This window comes from Brachyhypopomus gauderio, chromosome 13 (assembly GCF_052324685.1).
Source record: "Brachyhypopomus gauderio isolate BG-103 chromosome 13, BGAUD_0.2, whole genome shotgun sequence".
Taxonomy (NCBI): Eukaryota; Metazoa; Chordata; class Actinopteri; order Gymnotiformes; family Hypopomidae; genus Brachyhypopomus; species Brachyhypopomus gauderio.
The window spans coordinates 5,267,321-5,286,488 of record NC_135223.1 but is presented as its reverse complement, the minus strand read 5'-3'; the positions used below and the strand labels follow the sequence as shown (position 1 = coordinate 5,286,488).

At 48.6% G+C, this 19,168-nt stretch overlaps 2 protein-coding genes across 2 annotated transcripts in view; both read right to left on the bottom strand.

The window, feature by feature from the left end:
* Window positions 1–191: 191 nt before the first annotated feature.
* taf2 (TAF2 RNA polymerase II, TATA box binding protein (TBP)-associated factor) lies at window positions 192–14,139 on the bottom strand. The gene is made up of 26 exons (XM_076970435.1): window positions 13,715–14,139; window positions 13,525–13,579; window positions 13,143–13,303; window positions 12,893–13,011; window positions 12,624–12,765; window positions 12,222–12,453; window positions 11,598–11,782; window positions 11,367–11,480; window positions 9,936–10,035; window positions 9,756–9,841; window positions 8,989–9,124; window positions 8,484–8,638; window positions 8,039–8,153; window positions 7,717–7,826; window positions 7,460–7,525; window positions 6,412–6,664; window positions 6,126–6,266; window positions 5,879–5,989; window positions 5,512–5,705; window positions 3,963–4,102; window positions 3,689–3,758; window positions 2,983–3,092; window positions 1,990–2,198; window positions 1,724–1,885; window positions 1,521–1,623; window positions 192–1,370 (listed from the first exon to the last, which is right to left on the bottom strand). The coding sequence occupies exons 1-26, from the start codon at window positions 13,762–13,764 to the stop codon at window positions 1,093–1,095; spliced, it is 3,597 nt and encodes a 1,198-aa protein (XP_076826550.1). The 5' UTR covers window positions 13,765–14,139; the 3' UTR covers window positions 192–1,092.
* Window positions 14,140–15,069: 930 nt separating this feature from the next.
* The window catches only part of ca14 (carbonic anhydrase XIV), a 16,559-nt gene continuing 12,460 nt past the window's right edge, over window positions 15,070–19,168 (bottom strand). Inside the window, exon 11 of the mRNA XM_076970683.1 lies at window positions 15,070–15,561. Coding sequence (XP_076826798.1) covers window positions 15,462–15,561 — 100 coding nt within the window. The 3' untranslated portion in view covers window positions 15,070–15,461. The remainder of the gene's footprint in view (window positions 15,562–19,168) is intronic.

The following is a 19,168-nucleotide window of genomic DNA, read 5'->3' as shown; positions in this document are numbered from 1 at the left end:
CCAAACGTCCTACATCAGGATGGCCATGTTCTCTACCCACCATCAGTGCTGCCCTCCGAGTTTCACACCTGCAATGAGCACCCTGCGTTGATTGTGTCCGTTGTCCTGAGTAAATCATTATCATTATATAGACTAAAAAGAAAAAACTGAATGGTCCCAACACCCCCTTTCTAATTTGACAGTAAACACTCTTTCATTTAGTGAGCAGTGAATTTTAATAAAACCATCCCCCCCAAAACATTACAGATATAAAAAAGACAAACTGAACATGTTACTGAACAGCAAGATTAAAAAAAGGCTACAGTAATTGCAGTAACCCAACCGGCCAGACTGCACATAAGCCGTAGCTGGAGGGTTATGGTGTCCAGATGAACCAGAGGGAGAGGCGTATAGTACTGACTTGAGCGTAACTGTAGGGGCGCCGTGTCTCCTCACGGGGCCCACGTCACAGCGGAGGTCCTGGAGTGAACCCAGCTCCACGGGGGGCTGGCTGCTTACACGAAGGAACATGAGGAACTGTTACTGCGCACCAGTTTCCAGCGTCTGTCAGAGAGGTTGGTGGCGTTTGGCAAGCTGACAGGTTGGAGTGAACAGTTCTCTTATGAAAGCACTTCCAGAACGCAGTCGTTTAGCAGGCTACACCGCCTCGGTTGTCCTTATGGTGTGTGTGTTTGTGTGTGTGTGTGTGTGTGTGTGGTTATGAGCCTGCGAGAGTGTCTGTGTGGTCCGTGACGACATCTGAGGAGAAACTGAGGTGTTTTCGCGCATTAATAACAGAAATAACATTACAAGCGGAGTTGGGAGTCCGTGCTGAGGTTGTGGATGGTGTGAGGGGCGGGGTCACCGTCTCAAGAAAGCCAGGGACCTCCAGAGCCCCCCCGATGTGGTTCATGACTTCGCGACCCCCCCATGGGCTCCCCCAACATGAACCACCTGCCTCCCTGCTGCACTCCTACCTCTGCAACCATTTCAAAAACGTCTGTAAAAGGCTAAAAACTACCCATCCTATCTAAAGAAAAGCTTCGCAGTTCAGACTGTAAGCTTGGTGTTGATCAAACAGCCCGCCTCCAGTCCACGGGGGGGGCGGGGCCTTCAGTCAGACAGGGACGGGGAGCGGGCGGGGCTGCTGCCGAAGGCGTGGGGGTCGCGCTCCTTCTCCCTGTCTTTGCCTTTGCTTTCGTGTTTGTGCTTGTGCTTGTGTTTGTGTTTGTGCTTCTTCTTCTTCTTCTTGTGCTCGTGGTGGTGGCGGTGGTGGTGCTGGTGCGCCCCCGCGTGCCTGGAGGGGGCGGAGCTCTCTTTGGCGAAGGTGGGGGCGGGCGGGGCCGGCGTGGGCATCAGAGCCTGCGGCTCCACGGCCGGGGGCTCCCTCCCTACGGGGGGGGGGGGGGGGGGGGGGGTGGGTTACAGGAAGGAAGGAGATGGTTCCAGAACAGTTACAGAACTACAGACTTCTCTAGGGTGCTTTGGGGAAAGGTTGAAGAAATGCTGTAGACACGCAGATGTCTCCGCGCGTGGCTTACCTGGTGTGGAGGGCCTCTCCAGCATGTTGAGATGATGGTAGATGAACGCCTGACTGTCATGGACCGTGTCCATATCAATGTCCTCCTCCTCTTGGGTGGGAAACTGAAGAAAGAAGCATAGTGCACAAACGAAAGACATTCAGGGTGGAAATATCCGTGTGTGTGGCGTTTGTGTGGTCCACCGAGCGGTTGTGAGCACTCACTCTGCTTTTGAGCAGCCCCTTGAAGACGGTCTCCTCGGGCAGCACCTGGCCGGGTTCAGGGGGCGAGGCCAACGGAGTCTCCGCCTTCCTCTTCAGGCCCTGGGGGGCCAGGGCCACGCCGCTCAACACTAGCTCCTCCTTCATCGGGAAATGCTCGTCCTTCTGTGAACGACCAATCAGAGGAGACGAGCGGTTGGGATGCGATTCGAGGCTCACGTCAGCGTCTGCGTAGCCCTGCAGTGCTGTCCTTCGGAGCGCACACTTACGCAGCTGACGAAGACCAGGTCTGGGGCCGGTTCGGGGACGTCCACCTCCTGCTCCGGCTTGATCGTGGGGTTGAGCACGGCCTTCTTCTCCTTCAGGTTGAGCACGAGGCCCAGCTCGGGGAGAGGCAGGCAGGAGGGCCGGCTCAGGCCGAACAGCGTGTGGTACAGGTTCACCGCGTCACAACGCAGCCGCCAGTCGTGAGACGTACCTGACGACGGCCACTCAGAAGTCAGCGCGGGTCTCGCGGATAAAATACAGACTCCATTTGTACCGACAACACCCACTAAATGCTCGAAAATCATAGAGTGGAAATTTATCATGGCACTGGGAACATACAGTGGGATCCTAATTGGAAACCGTCTGAGATTAAAGAAGATTAGGCATTTATTGTGAGACGTGTACCTGCCACAGCGTGAAACGCGCACACACACAGGGCAGGGCGCTAACTGAAGCGTGAAAACGCTCGAGCCGTTTGGCGAAAACGCAGAGGTGCACTTCCTTCTCGCCCAGGCGCCACGCCGCCAAACCTCGTGCTGCAAGAGCTGGAGGTCCTGCAGAGTCTCCGCAGCTACAGCAAGAGCAGGACAACCTTTCAAGCGCTGCCAGGACCCCGGGAGAGACCAGCCCCGCACGGATCCGTAAGAAGCGCGGCCAGTCGAGAGCGGGGGTCGGGAAACGCCGCGTGGTTTTCATTAAATCGCAGCCAGTTTTTTAACTTTTTTTTCCGAGAGATTTTCCACATCCCGAGGCCCACACTCCGATCCCGCGCGGAGACGAGGCTCCCGTGAGCCGGCGCGGGATCGGGGCTTCGCGTGCGACGGCGGGCCGCTACGCCCGCGCGCCAAGACTTATGGCACTGATGCACGAGTCAGACACAGAAGCTATTCACTGCCTGCCAAGTCTCCACAGCAGAGGGGAACAGCGATTCCATATGTGGAGTGCAACAGTGTGATTAGCGCTACAGGTCCCTGGGGGCTGTGCGACAGTCTTACCCGAGTTCATCAGCCTCCACAGCTGGTCCACCAGGGCCTCGTTACACAGGGATGACTCTGCTGCTTTGGTGAAGGGAGGATTTTTGGACAGCATACTAAGAATCCTATGCCTGAGAGTGAGGAAAAAGTCATTAACAAGCAAACTACATAATTAACAAGATTCGTTTACCTTAAAAGATCTTGCAAAAACAGTTTAATAATTCTCAGCGGGCTTCAATACTCAGTAACACCGGTACGTAATGCATTAGTTAACATGAACAATAGTTACACATTAACAATAATTAACTAACGTTAAGTAAACATGTAACAGTTGCGGCTCCTGTTTTGGCTCTTTGTTGCTCGCACCTTTTTAGAGCTTTAGTGTTTTAGTTTGGAGCAAAAGGGACTAAAGAGCTAAAAACAGAATGGACAATTCAGTTCCTATACCGATAGATTCTGGATATTTCCAAGTTACCCATTACTTATGTAGGTAAATCAGTACAATGTAATACATTCCTTTAAGGTTGCACCAAAAAAGGTGCAAGCAACAAAGAGTCAAAACAGGAGCCGTAACCGTTACGTGTTTACTTAACGCTAACTTAACGTAACACTAATCACTGTTCATGTTAATCCTTGTTTATAAAGTCCACAGTGATATAGCAAACACCCACAGGAAACCAGCGCTCCGTTCTTTTACTATGGTGACGGAGAGGGTCGTGCGACGTACCTGACGTAGTGTACCGGGTCCGAATGGACCATGTCCAACAGCCACTGAAGTTCCTCCGAGCTCCTGTCAACTGGTAGTGAACAGTCACTAAATTACTATTTGTTCAGAGTACTATTTGCTTGTTTTAAGCCATAAGGTAATACAATAAGATAAATTGGCAGAAAATACGCTTATAAACATTATTTGAGCTACATAAAGCATTCGTAGCCTTGTTTCTGGACCACTATTGTACTACAGGGCTCTCGACGGTCATGTGACACGGTAGGCGGGGCACCTCGAGTGTAGTCCACCACGGCCTCCAGTGCGGCCACCCTCACGTCCACGAAGTGGCCGTACTCCGCGTAGGACTTGAACAGGCTGGGGTCGCTGGGCAGGTGTCCGTTCTTCTGAAGCGTCCGGACCGCCCGGAGGCAACTGCGTCGACGGGACACAAAAGACACGATGCTCTGAACCCTTTAATCGCCATGGGAACATGATGCATGCTGGGTATTCCACTAACAGAGCATGTATTGAATGTAAGTATGTCATAATATAGCAATATGTATCCATGTAGTTACTGAATAATAAACCTTAAAGGTGCAATAAGCCATTTTGTTTCAGCAACAAAAGATAGCAAACCACAATTCTGAATTTTTCTGTAAAGTTACATGATGAACTTTATGCTCCACAGAGCAGGTCACCCAAATGGAGATAACCAAAAACATTTAATAAAGTCCCTCAAACATCCAGACCACTAGGTGGCAGTATAATGTATTTCATAATGTGCAGAATCATTGGAAAATTACTTATTGTGCCTTTAAGGTACATTAATAAACCTTCCAAACTGGATCAGGCAACACAGTTGCACAATGTACAATTTGTTATTATTTTTGCAGTATGTGTCTTTGGTATTTTAATATCACAAATGACAGGGCTGGAGTTATGATAAATTATATATAAATGTAAATATAATATTTTGTCAAAACACACATGATGTAACCTTTCTGTGTGTACACTCTGTAGGACCAATACATGAATACGTGATGACATGATTTTAACAAAGTGGCAGAGATCAGAGACTCAAACTTACTCTTAAAGAAAATAAAAAGTCAACCCCAATTCTACAATCAACACTGTACAAGACACACACACACACACACACACACACACACACACACACACACTAATGGGCATGTGTTCAATGCCGAAAGAGTTGTGTGGGATGACTAAATGTGTTTGTTTAACTGATCCATCTTCATGGTTCTTACTGGAAGTCGGATCAGAGGTTTGGACCTTAGCCTGGACCCAGCCGGTAAACACCCTTCAGCACACAGCGGTGTCACTACCATATTCTACTACACATCTGCAGCTGACGGGGGGGATCAGGTGAGGCTTCCAGCATCCATCAACTAATTACGGGCTGGGGGAGGATTTACTGGGTTTACTGTGTTTACTGAACACGCAATCTGACCTTTCAAAGTAAACGATTCCTTGAGCAACCCTCGCACAAGGTCGCTCATGACCTCGCAAAAGCTGAGTGGTCTCCACACACCGCGTGTTTCTGATCTGCAGAGGCCAGTGACAACACCGCTTTGTTAAACATTAGTTTTAGCAGCGGGGCAGCTGCCAAGAGTGAGGCCCGCGTGCTCCGAAGAGCTCCTGAAGTTCTGAGGGCGAAGGGGCACCGGGCCAAGTGTGCTCGGTGACGGATACACGCCCCGCCCGGCCCCGGCCTGGCCCACGTACCTGACGGTGATGGTGTTGCGGTAACTGGGCCCCGGCCTGGCCCACGTACCTGACGGTGATGGTGTTGCGGTAACTGGGCCCCGGCCTGGCCCACGTACCTGACGGTGATGGTGTTGCGGTAACTGGGGAGCAGTTTCTCCATGTTGAGGAGGCGCGTGACCTCCTCGAGGATGAGGCGCACGTCGGCGTTCAGACTGTCCACCGTGCACGCCTCGTTGTTCACGCTGATGGCCGGCGTGAGCGAGTTGGTCAGGGCGTCGATCAGCTCGGCCCGGTAGTAGTTGTCGGAGAACTGAAGGGAGTAAAGCGGTTAGCGGTTAGCCTGCACCTGCTAAACCCAATTCACCTCCACTCACGTTTCATCATCCCACACCAAACGAAACAACAGATCCGCTCATGCAACTGAGTGGGTAGAAACGATGACCAAGACCTTGGACACCACGAGTCTGGGAGAAGATGAGCTACCTTATTCTTCCTGTTGTCGTTGTACTTGATGAGATCCAAAATGAAGTTTAGCACCTCTTTGGGGCAAAGGTTGTGAATGTCCCTTAGTAAGGCCATTGCCACAGGCATGGTCTGCCAACATCAGAAAGCACATCATCATCATCATCATCGGTCACATGACACCACTGCTAACTCATTAAACGAAACGCAGCCACATACATTTAAAGCCAAGAAGCAGAAACGGGCAGTAGAAACATCTAGACAGCACCTTCTGCAGGAAATAGCTCTGGAAGTTGATGAAGTTGTTGGTCTTGACGATATTCGGGCAGCTCTTGCAACAGAACATGCGCGTGAAGAGAGACTTCATGGCCGGAGGTCCCGTCCAGGTGCTCACCATGGCGTTGGCGATCTACGACAAAGACACCTCGTCTCAGTGGGCGACCCGGCAAGACGCGGCGACGCCCCTCCGGTACCTCAGCACCGCCGACGGCAACGCAAAAACTCCAGAGGAACACCAGCAACGGACTTCGCACTTTGACCCGAGGAGGGCTGACCTTGGCCAGGCAGAAGCAGGCCTGCATGCGCACGCGGTAGAAGCACTGGTCGTGCTCCAGGATGTCGGTGAGGGCCAGGCGGGACGCTGCGGTGGGGAAGGCCTCCAGGGCGGAGATGGCCTCCTCCTGGGCCACCACGTCCCGCTCGTAGCGCAGCTGGTACTGCCACATGAAGTCGGCCTGCTCGAACTCCACCTTCCGCAGGATGGACATGTCCGGGTCGATCCGGATCCAGAGCAGGGGGGAGTCCGCACTGCCGGGGCCACACGGGGAGAAAGTGTCAGCACACGAGCCGGATATTACGGTTTTACTGTTACTCTGAAAAGGTTCTAAGACGAAACCCCTGGAATACAGCTGAATAGCACTGTGGGTTTTATAGGTATTAGTACTGCTGTACATACAACTGTGCAGCCAAGGTAATACAGCTGTAATCACTTAACTGAAGGTCTACATTAAGGTCTACAGGAAGGTCTACATGAAGGTTGAAGAGAGCACTGCAGCTTTACAGCGCTCTCGTGACGGCCGGTTGCTGCCTGCGTGTGGAAGCTGCCCCGCCCCCTTGGGGAGTTACCCCGCCCCCTTGGGGAGCCGCCCCTCCTGCCCTCACGCCCGGCCCACGCTCCCTGCTCTCACCGTGGGCCGTAGAAGGCGGCGTGTGAAGCTCCTACACGGCCTCGCTGTGCCTCTCTGCTGCCTCTAGGGGGCGTGCTCCTGTACCTACTGCTCTCGGCCCTGGGACACAACGGCACCGCCTCGTCAACGGTCCTACCGCTTCGCTACGCCTAGCCGTGCACCGGCACGAGAACCGCCGGCCAAGAACGCCAGCCAATCATTTGGAAAAGTTCAAATCGAGAGGTTTGGGTGGTTCTGTTTGCATACATCCTGGCTACGATCACGTAAGATTATATGCTTGTTTAGCCTGTGCTGTGGGCCACGTCTTTTCCACCTGATCTAGGATGTGCAGTGAAGAAGCAGCGGTCAGACGGACAGACACACAGACGGACTCCTGAAGGACGCGAGAGAAAGAGGGAGGGGCCAGAAGACTTACTCCATGGCCGACAAGTCCATGTCGACCTCTTCTCCGTTCATCAGAGGAATCTTCTTCTTCTTGTTCCTGAGACAGCAAGGAGGAGCTTTCAGGAGGATCGAGTAAAACATCTAATTTTTTTCTAATTCCCATCAAGAGTGAAGGAGGCGGTGAGATCTACAGGACCTACAGGACGATGCCTCTGACCAAGTGCAATCAGGACTGTAACCCAGGTGCGGTGGGCAGCCATGTGTTTTTTTTTGGGGGGAGGGCTATACCTCCTGCTCTTAGAGTGACAGGGTATGTCATGCTTCAAGCTGTTCTCCTCAATCTGCAGAGTGTGGTTAAAGGATCCATCCAGCTCCTGAACAGTCACCTTAATAGGGCCCTGCGCATACACACACACACACACACACACACACACAGGGAAGCAAACACAATTCAGTTTCGCTTTCATGTGATGAAGGTCGGAGCTTGAAGACCACCCAGGTGATACACAAAACCTTCTCCTCACTACATCAAACTGTCACAAACTGACTTACCATAACATCCCACCCTCACCACCCCCACCCCCACCCAAGGAGGCGTGGCCTGACTCACCACATACTTCTGCGTGCCAGAGGAGGTGTAGTCCTGGCGGATCTCCAGTTCCAGAACGTTCCTCTTCCTGTTGAAGGCGAAACTGCCGAAGAACTTGACCACGCCGCTCTGGTCGCTGAGGTGGGCGTTAAAGGAAACCAGAGAACGGAGAACCGGACCCCAGCGGCTGTGGCCGGGACCCCACAGAAGAACCAGCGCCGGCCCTGATGAGTAACCTCACCCGTCTCAGGGATTCACAGGGGTCTTTATTGAGTTTCAAAAACACGGCTGTTATCGCTACGCATATGTGTATTACCAGCCGAGTCTGAACACGCACCCTACTGTGTTAGAGAGAAAATATCTCTGTTGGCTATGATCACATATACTTCAACACGTTAATCAACTGAACGTCTAGAGTCCCGGGACGCAGTCGGAACGGAGCGGCCCAGACGGCCAGAGCGGATACACCCACTGCTTAATCAGGGGTCCGATGTCCTTCCCCGACACGTTGGAGATGGACTTGAGGAAGCCAGAGGTGGACAGGAGCATCTGACTCCACATGTGCGACTGGTACTTCTGAGACGAGGCCGTGCTGGCCAGACACAGCAGCTTGTTGAACACCTGCAGGGGCGAGAGGCACCCGCGTCACACCGGGGTCGCCACGCTGATCTCGGGTCAGTGAGACGACCGCGACGCCAAGCTGGAGGAGAAGTCGACTGTGCTGAGGTCATCGGATGTTGGGTTTGGCGGTTTTCTTTTCTGCCCGTCAGCACGGACACTTAAAGCAGCGGGGGAGGAGAGCCAGGCGCCCCGACCTCCACGATCTGCACCCAGCACAGGGCTCGGACAAAGGACTACAGTTGGACCTTCCAAGGACTATAAAATGTGGGCAGGAATGCATTAAAGGATCAGCAGTGTGTGAGAGTGTGTGTGTGTGTGAGAGTGTGTGTGTGTGTGTGTGTGTGTGTTACCTGCAGCATGAATTCCATGCTGATGCGGTTTTCGATCAGCCTCATGACCAGGTGGGCTTTGCACTGGAACATCTTGTAGTAGTCCCACGAGAGTGTGTGGGGGTTTCTGATGGAGAAGTGTAAGTGGGGAGTCGGGCTGGAGGGGAAGAAGAGAGAGAGAGAGAGAAAGAGAAGAGAGAGAGAGAGAGAGAGAGAGAGAGAGAGAGAGAGAGAGAGAGGAGAGAGAGGAGAGAGAGAGAGAGAGAGACAGAGAGAGAGAGAGAGAGAGAGAGACAGAGAGAGAGAGAGAGAGAGAGAGACAGAGAGAGAGAGAGAGAGAGAGAGAGAGCCCCATTACAGTCAGACTCTAACTGAGGTAATGTGGGCCAAACACAGAATAAGTGTGTGTTACTGCACCAGGCTTCCAACCACGAATATGCGACATGTTAGCGGTTTGAGCAGAACTACACAGAGATGTTTCCTTCAGGCACCAGCAGAAGCTAAAGCACTTAGTCCTGCACTTTATACCCAATGGTGCAGGGGGTTTGGATTCCATCGAGCACACATTGGTCTTTACCAGAGAGCGGTTACACCGGTGTGTGGTTAACGCTAATGTGCAAATGTAGACTGATGTCTACAAACTACAGCAGCAGACGTCATGTGGAGTGTGACGTGTGACGGGTGGCGTGCGTGACGTGTGATGTGGGGCTTATTCTGGGGCGTGTGATGGTGTGTGCACGCGTCGACTTTGGCGTGACGGCCTGGTGCTCGAATGTGGCCGGACTTACTTGTCTTTCTCCTTTCCTCCGACGAAGGTAGGGTGAAGCAACACACCTCCTGTCTTCAGTTCGTAATCCACGATCCTATCCAGCTCCTGAGGGGACGTGGGGTCGGTGAGCGAGACCGGCCTGACTGCGGAGTGCCCGCTGGGCCCGTCATAGGTCGGTTCCGGGCGTTTAGAAACTTACCTCCTTGATCCAGTGACGGTACTCGTTGACGCCAAAGGTCTTCTTCAGGTAGAGGCCATAGATGTAGCCGGAAATGCCCTTAAGGACCCACTCGTCTGACCTGCAGCGGGCACACAAACACTCAGACCAGAGCCTCTGGGTTGTTGATCTTTTCCTCTTGAAGGAAATGGAAACTGCCAAACAGTTTTGGTTGATACTCCATAAAATAAACTGACCACACTGGAGTAATGACACTCCGAACAATGACAATGGTTCTGGGTGAAATCACCGGGTCCACTTGATCGAATCTTCAGGTTCCCAACGGTGAAATTCCGGTGTCACCGTAGACACGAAATTATTTCCTAAATGTGACTTCTTTTCAAGAACTCGCTGGTGTCAGTCGATGCTGAACATCTCGGAGAGCGAGTCAGTCAGTTTCTGCACACTATCCTCAAACCAAACAGAGCACACGGTGCCCGTCGGGACGCCCCACACGGTGCCCGTCGGGACGCCCCACACGGTGCCCGTCGGGACGCCCCACAGGGTGCCTGTCGGGAGCCAGACGAGACAAGCAAAGGTTGCTCAGGTTGAATAAGCAGTGCGCATTCAGCCTTTCTCATGTCACCGCAGTGACTGGAGACACGTACGTTGCACAACAACATCCGCTGTGTCAATAACAAAACAAAAACAAAAAGTGTCCTGGCTCCGTCATTACGGCCCAGTAAAACGTGAACCGTGAACCTCAGAAACGTCCAACAAGCCTCTTCCTGGTCTGTGTGTCTCCTGGTCTCCTTCCAGCTCACTGAGCACGTGGGCAAGGCTGACTGCTCCGAACAGCAGCTCCGACCACCGGCGATTAACATCAGCAGATCGGGTGTGGGTTTGTGCGAGCGCGTGCAACAGTCTACGAATATGTTCTGTGGAAACGGTCAGTGTCTAGATAAAATGTACATCTGTAACACAGTTCACATGTAATCACGAGTACAGCAACCTTCACGTTAAACCACAAACATCTGAGAGCCATCCGCTCAGAAACGAGGCCTCTGGGAGGTTTTGGCAGGGCTCCGCTCTCTGGAGAAGCATGTAAAACGTCCTGGGCCGAGCTCACCGTGAAGGGAGGAGAGCAGACCAGGACTCTCCCCTCCAACCTTCTGGATCACTGGCTCCAGTTCCTGGGCTGAGCTGCACAAGGAACCTGCAGGCCACCGTTCTCAGGAGGAACGCACGAGGTGTTCCAGCGGACCTGCTAACAGTCCCGCTCAGGGAAACCGTGGAGCTGAAGCATCCACATCTCACGCAGTGTCTAAACTACCCTCCCGACATATAACGCAGAGAAGAGCAAAAGATATTCTCTGTGATTACAGCTTAAACGTGGGCACAGAGGAGACCCCTGCTGGGAGGCTTGGCCAGGGGGCGTGGCCAGGGGGCGTGGCCAGGGGGCGGGACACTCACCAGGACATGCGGGAGATGAAGCAGCCGAAGAACTGTTGCGCCAGGGCCTGTGCCAGACAGCGGCGCGTCCCCGGGGTCTGGTCTATGATCAACCCACTGTGCAGCAGATTTGTACTGAACGGGGGAGAAGCGCGCACACACACACACACACACACACACACACACAGTGAAAACCAAAATCCAAGTCAGACCCAACACTAACAGCGCTGAAGGCCACGTGTGTCCGCTGACCTGAAGATGCTCATGGAGGCGTACGACGCCACCTGGACGTAAGCCTCGTCCACGAAGACGGTCTTGAAGCAGGAGTACGGGTAGCGGCACGTCAGGATCTCCTCGTAGAACTCGAAGACCTCGTGGAGGTAGGACATGGTGTGCTTGAGCAGGGGCAGCAGCTGGGGCAGGCAGAAGTGGGTGACCTGCAGGAGGGGGCAGAGGAACGCGCCGTCGTGACACGGCCTATCACCGACAGCAGACCACGCCAACTCATGCATATGTAAAAGATGCAAATGAACATGGCTTAGGAAAAGACACCATGGAATGTTTAAATGATAATTAACGCATTATAAGACCAAAAAAAAAAGCACGTTAGTGAGATAAGTGCCCATTATAACCAGACAGGTCATTATAACTAGTGCCTTCTAGGAATCAGACAAGGCAAGCAAAGGTTATTCAGCCTTTCAAACATAACTAATATCTGTGGAAAACACAGATGCTGCACATCGCCACCTAGTGGTGAAAGCAGTTTTTTTGGGGGGGAGAAACTTGCTTTCATTTCCTCTTTCTTCGTTGATCTTTGCCTGGTGAGGTAAAGTGGGGGAGTGAAGTGTAGAGAGAAGCTGCCTCTGTCTCGCCCACCTCGTGCATGTAAGGGTCCACGAGGATCTCGAAGGGCCCCACGGCGAGGGAGATGTTGGGGGCGGCCGTAGGGATGGGCAGCACGTAGTGGAAGGTCTTCTTGCGCATGTCGTGGGTGTAGACGCTCTCCACCAGGTCGCCGCACGACACCGCCACCATGGAGGCGTCCACGGTGAACTCTAGCTTCCACGTGCACAGCTCAGAGAAGGAGTCCACGCAGGGGAACCAGAACCTGGAGCACACGTGAGATGCGCACACGTTTGTTTGAGCTTTTACCAAGCAGCTTTATCAATCCCCAACGCTACCATGATGTACATATAAAGAGCATACAAAAAATAATGTATGTACAAAAAAAATTCGTTAATTTGGTGTGATGGCACTTCGTGGATATCCAGTGCTTACCGAGTGGAGTTCTGGTAGCCAAAGGAGAAGACGTGAGCTCCCCTCTCCGCCATGCTGCCCTCTACGTCGGGCACGACGAAATGGAGCCCCCCCTTCGGCTGGTCCAAGGAGAACTCTATGTACACCTTCAGAACTTTCATCTCTAAACACGCCACAGTGCACACACACACACACACGCACATGTGTACATACATGTAAAACACCTACAAAACATGTTTGAATCACCCGAAACTGTCCTAAGACCACAGGGCCCCAGGGCACGGCCTTACCGTCACCCTGTTTCCAGAGTTCCGAGGGCACTTTAATGGATAGCTCGCCATTTCCAGTGTCGGGGTCCACTGCGTTGACAGCCGCGGTGTACGCACTGGAGAAATAGTTCAGGTTCCTCCTGCAATGCACACAAGCAGTGGGAGGGCAACAGTCAGGATGGCGGACGCCAAAGTGCCGACACCAGCCGCTCGAATCGATTCAAACGAACGTGATGGACAATGTGAACCGAATCGAACGCGCGGTACTCACTGCTTGGCCTCGTGGTGGCACACCTCCAGTGTGGGGTCGTTGTAAATGAACGGAGACTCCAAGTCGTTCACCCGTACCCGGTAAATACGACACTGCTTGCTGTTGAGTTTGATGCGGTTGAGGTTCACCACCGTGGGGAACAAGGTCAGCTCCACGTAGCCCTGGCAAAACGCGAACACAACTGCATATTAACAAGAGGTGTAGCCAACGCCACGGCGTTTGGTTTTCCAGTGTAGGTTTTGGTCATAACACATATACACACACTGCTACTGGTTGACTCTTTTAATGTTCACAAGTGTCTATTCTCTAAATACGGTTTCCAAATCTCACTGCATGTCCATCATATAACACACACATACACACAAGAGTAAAGACCACTTACAATAACTGACTTCCTCTGAAAGTTGATGTTGTTTATACAGACGACCTGGTGGGTTGTATAAGGGTAAATAAAAGTTTAAATAAATATACAACAGTAAAGAATTGTGTGGCTATATTGTGAAATGTCCTTGTAAATGTGTTATGTATGTAATGTATTAAGTCCAAGACGTGTGAAGTTGTGTGATACTTATAGTTTATAGGGCCTGGGGCTCTCGAAGCACTTGTCTTTCTTGCGGTTCATTCTGAAGAAGTTTCAAGCTGCAGGAGTTTGAAATAAACGGTCCAGCAGATATCTAGAGTAGAGACGCTTCAGAAGAACAAAGCTTCTATGGCAGGAGAACTTCACCCGGACACGTCTGACAGTTAGCAGGGGGGCTAGGTGCTAGCAGGCTAGTTAGCATGGCTAGCTGGTTGAATCTGACGAGGTCTAGTTATGTAGCAGGCGAGCTAGGTGCGACTATTAGGAATTACTACTGCGGTCGCGTCTTATGAGGAGAGTAAAACTGGTCAAATCCATCTGGTTCCGTTTGGAGGATGTCGGGGACGTCTGGCGCCGGCGGCTGCTCACACATCACTGCTGCTCCTCAAACTGTGTGCGGACATTTTGTTTCTAACCTTTGACCTCGCGCGCAAAGACGGGGGAACTTCCGGATGTTGTGGCGTTTAAAACTAAAAACGCTTTTTAAAAATGTTTCAACCGTGTAGATAATAACTATATATAGAGAGAGCGGAGTTAAAATTGCTTAAACAGAAATAGTAATAATTAAATAAATAGGAATGGTTCTGTTCCCTGTCACATCATGTGCTGGAGTGTCTTAGGTGTTCTGGGCTGAGATTGATGTTGTGATTCCTGGGATCTGTTTGGATCTGTTAATCCTGGTTATTGTGATTCCTGGGATCTGATTGGATCCGTTCGTCCTGGTTGTTGTGATTCCTGGGATCTGTTTGGATCCGTTCGTCCTGGTTATTGTGATTCCTGGGATCTGATTGGATCCGTTCGTCCTGGTTATTGTGATTCCTGGGATCTGATTGGATCCGTTCGTCCTGGTTATTGTGATTCCTGGGACCTGATTGGATCAGTTTGTCCTGGTTATTGTGATTCCTGGGATCTGTTTGGATCCATTCGTCCTGGTTATTGTGATTCCTGGGATCTGTTTGGATCCGTTTGTCCTGGTTATTGTGATTCCTGGGATCTGTTTGGAAACTTTTGTCCTGGTTAGCACTGGTGACATCACTACTGGGACAACTGTAATTTTATTGCTAACCATTAGTGCTAACTGATCCTACATGTTTGGAGATTCCAGGTTTTTAGATAGAACAGTATTATTCCTAGATGTTATTCCTGTGAATCTTTCATATTATTTTCGTTGTAGTTACTGAATAAGTCAGTGTATTTATTGAATAATGTCCCTTAAGATGAATACATAATAATTGTCCTGGAGTTAAACTACATGAATTTAATACAGAGCAGCCATGCATTTTTTATTGTTATTATTATTTTATTATTATTTTCTTCACGTTTTTAAATAGAAATTCTGGAAGGTTTTATCTGGAAGATTTAATTGAATGTTTTAATGAAACATTGCATTTTCCTCATCAGAGGTTTGGATGATGGTTATAATCCACACAAGAAAGATAGTCTGGCCTATCTATTTCTGCTAAGCAAATATTATGTGTGCATTCAGTTTATAAAGTGGTAACACAATGTTTACTACTTAATTGTTACATATACCAAATAGGGAATATTAAATATACTAGATACAACAGTAATGTCAAGGCAGAGTCTCTAACACACACACACACACACACACACACACCCTGAACTGTACATTGAAATTGCAGGAGACAGAACAGAGTAGAAGGTATGTAAGGGGGGTGGCAGGTAACAGGGTTTGGATCGAGCACTCTCACAACAAATTTAGGTATAAAAGGGAAAGGTCAAGGTTCAGACTGAGGCGTAGCCTCCTCTGTTGCTCCAGGATCAGAGGTTGTGTGTAGCGTTACATCTTTTTTAAGGTCCTTTGTCACGTCCTTAGCTCTGTATAGGAAACCAAAACAATTCAGTTAAAAAATGTGGACAAAATGGCCAAAGGTGTACAATTATGAATAGGTTTCTATTGTTGCATTTGCTGCCTTTTATAGATGTTGTATTTTAACAGTAGAGGGAGCTGTCGGCCAATATAAACACTACCTACAATTATTTACATTGCAGTTAGTAATCTAGTTACTAATATTAAAACAACCGAGAATTTTAAAAGCTGCCTGACTGATAAAATGTAAACGATTCACCATGCTGTCTGGGTATGTAGTGTGCATTTATAAATTAAATATAGTGAACTACTACTGAACTGGGACAATAGAATGCAAATTGTGCCCAAGGCTTCATTATTACTGGCTGTATTTATAGCATTCACCCACATTCCAGTCAGACACACACATCAGAGCACCACATGGGTACAACTAGGAGCATATATTGTTAAAACTAAGGAAGAAAAAATTCATGGATGAGAGAAAGGGAAACACGACTCATTTTACACATACCCATTAAAAATATCCCAGAAGTGGAGGTTGACTTGAGTTTATGGTAAGAGCTACACACCCCGATTAAGGTAATTTGCTCATTATCAAGCTCGTTGTGAAGTGGGTCAGGGGGATTTGCAGTATGATTTGTCCAGAGACAGAACTTCCCCTCCAGCTATAAGGTGGCTGACAGGTTTGTTCCTTTCTTTACAGCCGAGGCTTCTGGAAACCTTCCCATAAACGCTGTTTTGATTCAGTGGTCTGATCTCGTAGAGTCTGATCTAACGGGAGGTCTGCAGATCTCTAACTGTAATGCCTGAGTTGGCTTTACCCTGTTAATTCTCTTGCAGCTCTTAAGGATGTTATGAACTGCCTTTTAGGCTGGGTTCTTATCATGCTGTATGTCTGTCTTCTGTTAATGATTTGCCTCACAGGTGACCTATGGAGATCAGATCTGTTTGAGATGGTTTTATAATCTCTCCAGACTGGTGGGCTTTCTTTACAGATCTCCTATTCTCTCTGTGTGCTGTGTTTTGAATTAATTTGTTTGGCTAACCCAACGTTGACCAGGCGAGTTGTCAAAGTCTACTCAAACACTTTCATAAATTCTCTCCTTTGATTGGGCAATTAAACTTTCAGGGGATTCTATACAGCCATTTGATTTACCCAGTGAGACTTATTAAATACTTTTTGTTTTCTTGCATGACTACATGCAGCTGTATGATTTACACTGAATCAACTCATGGATTGAGTAAATATCAGATAAAGTCTATTAAAAGACAATTGTAAAATCTAAATATATACCGTTGCACAAGGGTTGAAGAAACTTTGAAGCAGGCGTGTACAGTGGGTAGTGTTTGATCTTGTATGGCTATGTCTTAAATGTAATATAAAAGCAGAGGTGGGACCAAGTCAGTGTTTTGCAAGTCTCAAGTAAGTCCAAGTCTTTATCCTCAAGTCCCGAGTCAAGTCTCAACCAAAGACAGTCAAGTCAAGTCAAGTCTCGAGTCAAGACAGGCAACAGTCAAGTCAAGTCCCAAGTCTGAAACTTGGAATTTCAAGTCCTTTCGAGTCTTTTTTTTTTTAACCAATGTTGCAGGTATATTTTAAATGTAAATAATAGACATGTGTTCTTTTTTAAATCTGTATTCTCGTCAAATCTTGATAAAACATGTGCAACTGAAAACACAAAGTATAAAAAAATTTATTTATACTTTATTGCACAGTTCAATTTGTTAAAATTAGCTGCAAAAATATTCATACTTTAAACTACAATTTTCCAGAAATAAATATTCTGTGAAAAAGTCATAAGTAGAACTCCATGTTCAAATAAAAAGTGCTGATATTTTCACAGTACAATACAAAGAACCATAACAGCATTTTCCCTCTCTTCTCTTATCTGGTTTCTTGGAGAACATGTGTGTCCATGTGTGAGTGACACAAGACAAACAAATATAAGAACTGAACAATTAACAGGAATCAGGAATGCAACTTTAGACATTTCAGTAAACTATTCTGCATTGCATTTGCAAAAGACCAAACTGGCCAAAAGTCTGTATGTCATTTGTGCACGATGAGGCCGTAGAATGATGTCCCCATAGCTGAAAACTCGCTCCACTTTTGTCAATATATTTTTTTCTCGACGTAGATGTCTTCAAATACACAATCCATGCTGAGAGAGAACTGGATATGATGGTGACAGAGAGAGGCTCTCTTCCCTGAGTTCAGATACAGATCCCAGGGTTGCCAACTCTCACGCATTGAGCGTGAGACACACGCATTTGACCGTCTTCACACGCTCACACGCCACACATCCGATTTCTCACGCCGAAAAAAAAATCTAGTTTATTTACCTCTGATCCTTATCTATGATTCAATGAGTTACTAGTTCGCTCTGGCACCAACCACTGGCGATCGATCGATCGCGATATAATACTTTCCATATAAGATGGAATTTGTGTCCATTTTACACCCCGCCCGGTAACAATTCACGTTCGCTGACCCCCCCCCATTTGATTGGTTGTGCTGCAGCTCATGCACACACACACACACACACACACACACACAACGTACAGAGTGTGGAAAAGCAGAGAACAAACAGCGGTCTGCGTCAGAAGGACGGAAATGAAATTAATGGGGCGCACTTTATAAATATTAATATGCGTTTTAAAATTCAGATTTGGGGTAAAAAAATCAAGTCTTTGCAAGTAAACAGGTTCAAGTCCAATTCAAGTCCCAAGTTATTGGTGTAAAAGTCCAAGTCAAGTCTAAGTCTCTGAATATTTTTTCAAGTCAAGTCAAAAGTCTTAATATTAATGACTCGAGTCTGACTCGAGTCCAAGTCATGTGACTCGAGTCCCCACCTCTGTATAAAAGTGATGTGAAGGAATTCGTCCATGGAACTCTGTGTCCTAAAAGTTCAGAAACATCTAGAGTGAATCCAGTTCAGGATGGATCACCTAGCAAAGTTCTTGTGCAGTTGGAGGCACTGAAGAAGCCAGGTGATGAGGAGAAGTTGAAAGGTTAAAGGGTAAAGGTTAATATAAGGTTAAAGGGTAAAGGTTAACTATAACATAATAGGATGTCCCAGCTTGACGTCGAGCTGCCGTGTGACCAAGAGACACAAATCATGTGACCAATGGCTAACCATACCGACTCAATACATTATCTGCTAAACATCTCATCACTTTAGTAATTGCATATGTCTAATATCAATCACCATGGGTCAAGTTAGTCTGTCCAAGATACAAGGTAGCTGTTTGCCTTTTGACAGCCTAGTATTGATAATTACAACAATCAGTGCATGTATTGCTTGAAATATTGATATTGAAACTTGAAAGTAACAAGACCAATTTCAATAATAATGTTTATGATATCCACTAGACATGTTAAGACCATCAGTGAGATAAAATGGTGCTTGGAGTGTATTTATATGTTTGAAGAACATAATTATATGTTTGAAGAAGTGTGAGACAGAGAATGCACCGAAAGCTGGAAAATCCTGATAGATTTCCGTTGGAGATTTTGGAGTCTTAATGTGAAATACGAACACTCTTTCAGCACATCAGCCATGCAGGTGTTGATGTCAAATCAATTACGTTAGTGCCAACACTGTTGAGGAGCGT

Coding starts and splice junctions, on each gene's coding strand:
- taf2 (XM_076970435.1), bottom strand. CDS start 13,764: ATGAACCGCAAGAAAGACAAGTGCTTCGAGAGCCCCAGGCCCTATAAA. Junction 8,639..8,988: donor GCATGGAATTCATGCTGCAG/GTAACACACACA, acceptor TCGCCCCTGCAG/GTGTTCAACAAGCTGCTGTG. Junction 6,665..7,459: donor ATGGACTTGTCGGCCATGGA/GTAAGTCTTCTG, acceptor TGGCCCCGGCAG/TGCGGACTCCCCCCTGCTCT.